This window comes from Strongylocentrotus purpuratus, unplaced genomic scaffold (genome assembly GCF_000002235.5).
Source record: "Strongylocentrotus purpuratus isolate Spur 01 unplaced genomic scaffold, Spur_5.0 spur5_scaffold_14, whole genome shotgun sequence".
In the NCBI taxonomy this organism is placed as follows: Eukaryota; Metazoa; Echinodermata; class Echinoidea; order Camarodonta; family Strongylocentrotidae; genus Strongylocentrotus; species Strongylocentrotus purpuratus.
The window spans coordinates 16,642,892-16,652,235 of NW_022145599.1; the positions used below are offsets into that span (position 1 = coordinate 16,642,892).

At 36.4% G+C, this 9,344-nt stretch overlaps 1 protein-coding gene across 1 annotated transcript in view; it reads left to right on the forward strand.

Annotated features, from left to right (window-relative positions):
• LOC575114 (FAD-dependent oxidoreductase domain-containing protein 2) overlaps positions 1-8,883 on the forward strand; it is a 32,555-nt gene extending 23,672 nt beyond the window's left edge. Inside the window, exons 4-10 of the mRNA XM_030984315.1 lie at positions 1,468-1,719; positions 2,452-2,691; positions 3,524-3,693; positions 5,055-5,220; positions 5,667-5,794; positions 6,596-6,809; positions 7,611-8,883. Of these exons, the coding sequence (XP_030840175.1) occupies positions 1,468-1,719; positions 2,452-2,691; positions 3,524-3,693; positions 5,055-5,220; positions 5,667-5,794; positions 6,596-6,809; positions 7,611-7,809 (1,369 nt within the window). The 3' untranslated portion in view covers positions 7,810-8,883. The remainder of the gene's footprint in view (positions 1-1,467; positions 1,720-2,451; positions 2,692-3,523; positions 3,694-5,054; positions 5,221-5,666; positions 5,795-6,595; positions 6,810-7,610) is intronic.
• Positions 8,884-9,344: the final 461 nt, after the last annotated feature.

Genomic DNA, 9,344 nt, shown 5'->3' on the forward strand with positions numbered 1-9,344 from the left:
TTTCTTGTTTTCTTATTTTTGTTATTTCTTATTTTCTCCTTTCTCATTTTCTTTTTTCTTTTCTTTCTTAATTTCTTTTGCCCCTTTTATTGCTGTCTTACTCGCTCTCATATCCATGTACTTAATTGAAGTGTTGCCCATTCTACCCCTCTCCCTTTTCTCCCACTCTGCCTAAACACTAACTTTTCCATTTTTCTCTATTTCTATTTTCTTGTCTTTATTTCTTATTTTCTCTTTTCTTTCTTATTTCTTTCGCCCATTTTTGTTGCTGTATTACTCGATCTCTTGTTGCCCAATTTACCTTCTCTCCTCTCACTCTGCCCAGGGACTTGATCCCAAGTCCCTGCTCTGCCTGAACACTTCCATGTAATATTGAAATACTTAAAGGGCAATCCGACCTTTGCAATAAGTTCATTTCTATGAAAGCAGAAAAATAAGAGATACAGAATGACAATAGTTTGATTATTTGCAATTTGTCACTTTGATCCCAGCCCCTTATTTTGATGTACTGCTCATTTTATGGCTGCAAAATCATAACAAATATGGTATCATCTTAAAGACATATACATAATTTCTAATAATACGTAACATAGTGATGATTATGCCGTATTCAGGGAGATATAACCTATCAAACTTGAGTTTTCAAACTTTTTTAGGGGTTTATATTTCTTCAACTGAGAGCCATAAAGATTAATACCCTCAGGCTCTCAACCATCAATTTCACATTGAGTTTCTAAATGGATAAAAGACAAATCTAACTTTAATAGAAAACTACTCTAAAAGAAAGCAGAAAAAGCAAAGTTGGTGAAAGTTTGAATGTAATTGGACAAAACTTAATGAATGTTTAATGAATTTTTTAAAAGTTTTAATCACTGTACAATATAGGCACTTCAAATTGCCTGAATTGGTAAAGTCACTGTGATGTAGTGATAGACAACTTATTTCAACTCACAAAAATGACTAAAATGTCAAGTTTTCAAAATGTATGTGCTCAAATACATTTACCGGTAGTTACCTGCAATATTCCTCTATATTCCGTTCTTTTTCTGTACAGAGTTATTATCATCAGTACGAGAATGCACAAGCCCGACATTTTGAATTTTCAAGGCCACAAATGCACCTAAGGCTTTCATTATTTTAATGATAAACAATAATCATTATTATTATTATTATTATTATTATGATCATTATTATTATTATATTATAATCATTATTATCATTATTGATATAATCATTATTCATCTACAATTTTCCTCTCACTTCTATTTATTTTTGTCTATACAGAGTCATGGTCATATGTATTTTCATGTTATGCAGGCCCCCCCCCCATGTATAACAGTATTTTAACTACTGATGGGGCTACCCTGTTGAAATAAAACTAAATAAATAAATAAATAGATCATTATAATCATTATCATTATTTACCTACAATATTCCCCTCACTTCTTTTTTCTTTGGTCTATACAGAGTGATGGTCATTAGTACGGGGATGCACAAACCCAACATACCAACCTTCCAGGGCCAGGAATACACGGAAGGCTACGAGGACATGTCCCTGGACCGCGACGACTTTGAAGGAAAGAGCGTCCTCATCCTCGGGCGGGGAAACTCCGCCTTTGAGACGGCGGATCACATCATCGGCTCAACCAACGTCATCCACGTCATGGGACGGTCAAGGGTCAAAATGGCGTGGGAGACGCATTATGTGGGTGATCTGAGGTATGTTTTATCTGATGGAATGAAGTGAAATGATTAGACTTGAATCTATTTAACCGGACATTGATGCCTCCAAATGCATGTAGATTTTCATATTCTCAAACATGTTATTAGTATTAGGTAGCATTGATTTGATGTTCTTTGAATTTTCCTTGAATGTTTTATTGAATTAAATATAAGGAGCTGTCTTCATAACAACACAGAAAGATGCAGTAAATATCTGAATTATTTCAAAATATATATATTTCCTTGACGACTACTTCACTTTACCTACCGTGCTTTTCCACAGCATTCAGAACCCCTTTTTTAATAATATTCAGTCTAATATTTAGTCTAAAATTGAGTGTAACAAGTTTGTATGAATATATATATATATGAGTACTCAAGCATCGTAAATTTCAGAAGTTAACTTCCACTTTTTCGTGAACTTAGACTTACATTTTTCGGTATCATAAATTATGAGTCAAGATAACCCATTGTGTATGTGAATGTGGCAGCTCCTGTATGAAAGTTTATGGAAATAAGATAATAATGATGATAATAATAATAAGAACATTTAACTGATGATAGAAATGATAATAAGTACAAAAGGAGGAGGAGAAGAAGAAGGAGAGGAGGAGGAGGAGGAGGAGGAGGAGGATAAACAATTTAAACTAATTAAAACTATTTTCACATCCGAACCGAAATGTTATTAATACTTTTCTCACTATTTGATCTGTAATCCATTTGATCCAGAGCTATCAACAATGGGTTACTGGACACCTACCAGCTCAAGTCTCTGGACGGTCTGTTAGAGGCGGACATGGTGGAACTCTCCCTGGTCAAGCGGTCAGATGGCCGCCTTCAGCTTATCCCCCAGGATGGGGATCTCACGATTGCAGACAAGCTTGTGATCGATAACTTTGCGTTACGACACCCTTATGACAAAGTGATCCGGTGCCTTGGTTTTACTTTTGATTTCTCAATATTTGAAAAGTAAGTTTTCCTGTTTTTTCTTTCAGGAAAAACTTCATTTCATTAAACCATTGTCAAGTATTTTAGATGAAAACTGGAGCGCGTAATCTTTTTCATCATACCTATTTTGTACTGATGAAAATGTCCATGTACAGTACATGTATGTGTATAATACTCATTTCATGGAATTTGGAACAGATTACTAGAAAATGTGAAGAAGTTGTATATATGTTTACTAAGACTTTCTCTGTTTCTGCCAAGATCTTTCCATTATTCTATCAGTTCAAGGTACTTAAACCCTTTCGCTACAATCATACCACATTTGTGGTCTGGTTCAATTATTTATAATTCAGAGCCCTAAAAATATGGCAAATGCATGAGTAGAGGAAGAATAAAGGAAAAATATTATTTTTTTTAACATCCAAGATAGCTTTGTGAAAAATTTGCTAACCCAGACACTAACCCTATTAATAAAACTAACCCTAACACTAACCCTTACACTAACACTAATCCTAACACTGAAACTAAAATTAATTCTAAAATTAACATTAATGCTAAGTCTAATACTAACACTTACCCTAACAGTAACCCTAACACCCACCTTAACAGAAACATTAACCCTCACACTAACCTTAAAACCAAACCTAAACTGAACTCTAAACCTAGTCTGAAATCCTATTGCAATCCTAGACCTTTCCCTCTATTATTCATGTAACAAACCTTTTGAACAAATGTCAGATCATCCAATTTTCTTCCTTCTGTTCTACAGCACCCCAACCAGGGTCGAAGAAACGGACTAACAGTAACATTAACCCTTACACTAATCCTTACCCTACACCTTTTATCTCTGTAGTTCTACAGCACCCCAACCAGGGTCGAAGAAACGGACCAAGAAGTACCCGTTCGTAAAGGCCAATTACGAGGCTGCAGGGATCAGAGGGATGTTCTTTGCAGGAACCAACACTCATTCTATCGACTTCAAGAAGTCAGCCGGAGGGTTCATCCACGGATTTCGATATACAAGTAAAGTGATTCATCTCATACACTTGCATTTATGGGGAAGGCCATCCTGGCATCAAGTTGGCTTTAAAAGTGACTCGGTAAAATTGTCTCAGATTCTGAAACAAAATCCTGGATTTAGCTCATGGTGCAATCATAATTTCTAAAACCTTTAGGTCAGTCAGGAATCCCATGACTTTTACAAGCCAATCGCCTGTCTGATTATCAAGATATTTATGATTGTTTCCTAACGGTTTTTATAACACTACAGTCTATTGGGGAAAATGAGTATGGTAAAACTGGTCACTCAAAGATTTTTACTTTTTTGAGGCACTTCAGGATTATATTGAAGCGCAATTTTTTTAGGGCTTCAATATTAAACCATATCACAGACACTGATAACAGGTAGAGCCATGCATTTCAGATTTAACATTGTTAAACGATGCCTTTGATAGAAGTAGAAAAAGGAAAAGAGATGAGTGAAATATGAGCAAATTATGAATAAAAGTTATGATTGATCAGAACCAATTTGGTAACTCTATGATTTCCCTGGCAAGCAGCTCTCCATTTGTATTCAACTGGAAAGTCAACAAATTTATATTTTTCTCTAAAGAAGTCGATTGATCATCTTTATCATAACTAAATATATAAATAGAATTCACTTCATTAATAAAAATGAAAAGGAATAAGTAGATTCATGATGAAATTAATAAACAGATAATACACAGCGGATCAAACACAACATTTTACTACCGACTGGTCATTAGTAAAATGTTGTGTTAGGCAAAATAAATGCCTGGTCACATGTACGCTTTCACCCAATCATTTGATTAGGATCCGCTTCATCATCTTGTTTTACATTTACTCACTCTGTCACAGCATTGTAGAGATTGAGATTTAGTGCTCCGTAAATGAGACAATTAAAATGATAAATATCAACGAAAGCAATAATACTTATCTTGTATAGTGCATGTCACATGATGATGCAACTTCTAAATATGTTTTCTATGTAATTCCGAAGTGATCCTTTCTTTATAGCTCAGGCAATCATTCTGTTTCACTCTCTTTCTGCCTCTATTAAAACCTACTTGATATCCAGAATATTATTATCAATCCTTCGCTCTTGTCACCAGTTATCCACTTTCAGAACTCAAGTAAAGACAGAACTATTTCGGAATGCTGACAATTAGTCACTGCTTTTTTTCTTTCCCAGTTAGGATCATGAACAGACATTTTTCATAGTTTTTCAGTCTCATCAGCGCCTTTGATTAGACAACTAGATATTGGCGCTTTATAAATTCCTGGTTTGGATTGGATCATTATTATTCTATTATGAAAGTGTTATTGTATTAAATCATGTCATGTAATGTTTTCACGTTGTACAGCCCGAGTGTTACATCATCTGCTGGAGTGGCGATACCACAGCGTCCCCTGGCCTTCAATAAGACTGCCAATGATGGAGCTCTTAGATCGCGTGGTCAGACGATTAAACGAGGCTTCGGGGCTCTATCAGATGTTCTATGTCTTGTCTGATGTCATACTGCTTCATAAGTATGCACCTGCAAAATATAGACTAATTTTTAATTCTTTTTCTTAAGAAAGGGGGGGGGGGGTATGACTTTAATTTTGTTCAAAACTTACATGTTTCAATAAAAGTATACCGGTACACAAAGGAAAGCAAGAGGTGACTCTCTCTTTCTGTAACCCAAACGATATTCATTTCACGCGAAATTTTCCAATTTTGTTTATAAAATTATGATGAGTATACACTCTCCTTTCTCATTTAAGTTGTGACATTGAATGAAAAACAGTAATTCCTGAAGTAGAATATAATTATGTAACTGCATTTTTTGTAAAAGTAGCTTTTGGTATGCCTCGTTTAAATTCATGTAATGTTTTAGATATTTTGTGTATACGCACTTTACTTTATTAGTTTTTTCATGTACAAATTTGAGAGAGAATAAACAGTAAATCTGAACACTTGTTATTCTCTCCAGGGACACTATGGAGTTTGAATATCTAGAGGAATTTCCAACTCTTATGTTGCCGTGGTTACAAAAAGCATCGGGTCACAATCATACAGAAGTACTGGTGCTGATCATGGAGTATGGCAAAAACTTTTCAGGTGAGAATTCAAGTGTTTTAGAGAAAAATGCACCTTAATCTCTGATTCTTCCCTTTGTCTACCTCTCTTTCTATCCCCCTCTCCCCATCCTTTTTCTCTCTTTACACATTCCTCTAACGTCCACGCATCTCTTCTGTCTCCCTCTCTTTCTACTCTCTCTCTCTTTCTCTCTCTCTCTCCCATCTCTTCTGCCTCCCTCTCTTTTTACTCTCTCTCTCTCTCTCTCTTTCTTTCCCTCCCATCTCTTCTGCCTCTCTCTCTCTCTGTCTCTCTCCCTCTCTCCCTCCCTCCCTCTCCCTCTCTCTCTCTCTCCCTCTCTCCCTCTCCCCCTCTCTCCCTTTCTCTCTCTCTCATTCACGCTCTTTGTCCCCCTTCTCTCTTGCACCCTTTCTCTTCTGTGAAACTTGATCATCATGCCTATTAAAATGTCTTTCCTCCAGGTTCCTTGTTTGCACCAGTAGATGGCGCTGTTTCATTTCTGCCTCTATGCAGATTGGAAGACCCCTGTAAGATGTACCTGAGTGCAATAAAGTACATTTTTAATATTTAGAAATACAGTTTCCTTATTTCTGTAAGTTATTCATCAGGTATTAACTTATTTCGATTATTCTTCATCTATTTTCTTCTATGTCTGTTTTCTACAGATTACCTATTTTTTTAAAGCTTGGGATCAGGGTTAGGGTCTGGTATAGTGTTAAGTGCAGGTTTGAAGATGGGAAATTGATGAGTGTTAGAAAATTACAGCAGAACAATTGTCGCCGGAGCATGTGTCTTACAATACCTCTTCCCTTTCACACCTAGGCGCTGGCAAGGACGTCTTCAGATCCGACAGGGCGGTGGGAGAGCCGGAAGATGCCCACCTCTCCAACTTCCTCCATCCGGTCATCTACCACTACAAGACCATCCCGACCCTGGAAGAGATGAACGGCAGGTCAAAACACGAGACCATCCCCAAGCCGGATTCCATCCATCATTTCGTTGAGGACTTCCTGACCGACTGGACGGCACCTACAAGGTAAATGGGATGACCAGCTTGACCCATTGGTCCCTGTATCAAGCCTATTGGAAAGTAAGAGGTCTGGGGGGGGGGCGTTTTACGAAACTGAAATCCTTGCTGCTGATTGGTTATCAGTCACTGATTTTTGTCATTTGTCATTGAAAAAAGTCTTTGTGAAACAGGTCCCAGAAGTGAATGGATTTAAGGTTCAAACTAGGTCGGTTGTTCCTCGCAACTCAAGGGTGCAAGGTTTATCTGCTATGATATACTGACCCATTTGCACACATATACATCTTGCATTAATTACTCCAGGGAGATGAGGGGGGGGGGGGTGGGGGAGCCAAGAACATATCTGTCCTAGAATTTTCAAATCTGTTGCTATCAAATTTGACATATACACTAGATAGAATTTTATTAGAGCATATTTATTACATAGCTAGGAATCCCAAAGATAAGTAAACTCCTTAAAATGAGAAACAAGATTTTACTAAAGTCATAAGTGGCAAATTACCAAGGAAATTTTATATTCTTCCCAATAAATTTTACGTACATGATGTCATCTGTATTTGATAGAAACTAAACATTCCACATTCTTTACTTATGTGTGCAAAAATATACTGAAATCAATAATTTATATACAGTCTTTATATACAGTCAAACCTGCTTTAGTAAAGGAACCTCTACAAAGAGACCACCTGTCTATAAAGACCACTTTTCTTGTCTCCCTTGGGTGGTCTTTATAGACAGGTTTCACTGTTTATATACTGTAGAACTATTATCCTCTGATGCATTTCAAATTCGTTTCGCTCCATATTTCAGCCACATCCTGGTATTCCGTCGTTTCCTGGAGAGCGTGATGGGGACGGACATGCGCTACTTCTTTGACCAGCAGTGTTTCCAGCTGGCCCTCACCCATACCGAGCTTCCCCTGTCCTGCCAGCACTACTGGGAGAACGGTCAAGGGCTGCCCGCTACTCAGACCATGCTGGACAGCACGGCTCACATGACCTGGTTCTGAGTGGACACACAGACCTGGGCCCCGTTTCACAAAACTTGTCATCAGTGACAGACGACAGTCTTTATTATTAACTACTGAAATCCTTGCTTCTGATTGGTTATCAGCAAATTTGTCACTGATTTTTTTTTTTTGTCATTTGTCATTGAAAAAGGCTTTGTGAAACAACCCCCTGTTCTTTTATTACAGAGATCCAGGGTGAAGGCAATGGGATGGGACAGATCCTTTTTCTTGTCTTGTAAATTTTTGCTCTATTTTTGGTGATATTAAAGCAAACTCGCTCACAAATATTTTTGAAAAATCAACTCAAGGGCTCTTTCGATACCATTTTGTATGCCCCATAGAAATCATGTGACTTTATGTACCAGTACTTTTTGCCATATTCTAGGGCTTGATGTCCTTTTGCAGCTTTGTGTTTTGCAGATGATTTATTCCATGATATAAATATCTTGCAAAGAATGTTTTGATTAAATACAGCTCTTATTTTCGGAAGGTCTTTGAATTAAAATACCATGGCAATGCTTATCCACTTGATAAATTGGATTATTATTTTCTAGAGGTTGAACTCTTCATCTGATTACATTCCTATTTTGTTTACATGAAAGAAATTTCATATGTTTTCTTGAATTAAAAATATTTTTTTGTGTTAGTCAGGATCATGGATTTGTAAATTTCACTTTAATGCATTACTTTCATCACAACTTTTGTTTAGCTCTAAAGTAATATAATGAACAGTGTTCATAATAGGTCGCACTTGTAATGTTTGTAGCAGGCAGGGCTTGCTTCATGGGGGAATTAGGGGAAAGATAAGTGCTTTTTCTTGTCTTGCCTTTTTGAGAGTCTTGTCACCGTTATTGTTCCACTGGAACCAAGAAAAATCATGTGTCAATTCGTAGAAAGTTTGTATAAAGATGTAATATATCAAATCTATATTTTGTGGTCAAATTCTCTTGAAATCAGTGAATCTTTTCACTTTCCATCATTCCAGATCCTTGTGCCAACTATTTCATCTTTTTTTAAGGAGCGGTGTGGACTAATTCGCTGGAAAATGGTGATTTTTTTCTTCTTTTTTTTTCAACACAGTTATAATGCAAAATGATTCATTTTTTTCTCTCTACAGAATCATCTTCTGAGAAAAATTATTTCTTGGTTGTGTTTGGCAATTTTCTTCTTTTATAAATTGTCAAAATATTAAGCCAAAAGCTCTCTTTCTCATCATGCGATAAGTATGTGTTGGCTTTTAAAGAATTTTGTTTTACCAAAAGATTTTTGTAAAGCGTTTTGCAGGGTCATTATGAGGTTGTATGTTTTGATAGTTTTTGGACAGTGGAGATGATTTGAATTTTGTTTAAAATGTTTGTGTCGTAGGCTTTGCTGGCAATGTTGAAGGTTAAGAATAGATATTAGTACTGTATTTTTTTGTCCTTGTTTACGTGTTATAAAACATAGTTTATAGTGTTGCAGAGATTCGCTCCGAAAGAGGTCTCTCGTTTATTTTAAATTGGTGAATTTGATTGCTAGCTGATTGCGAATAATTG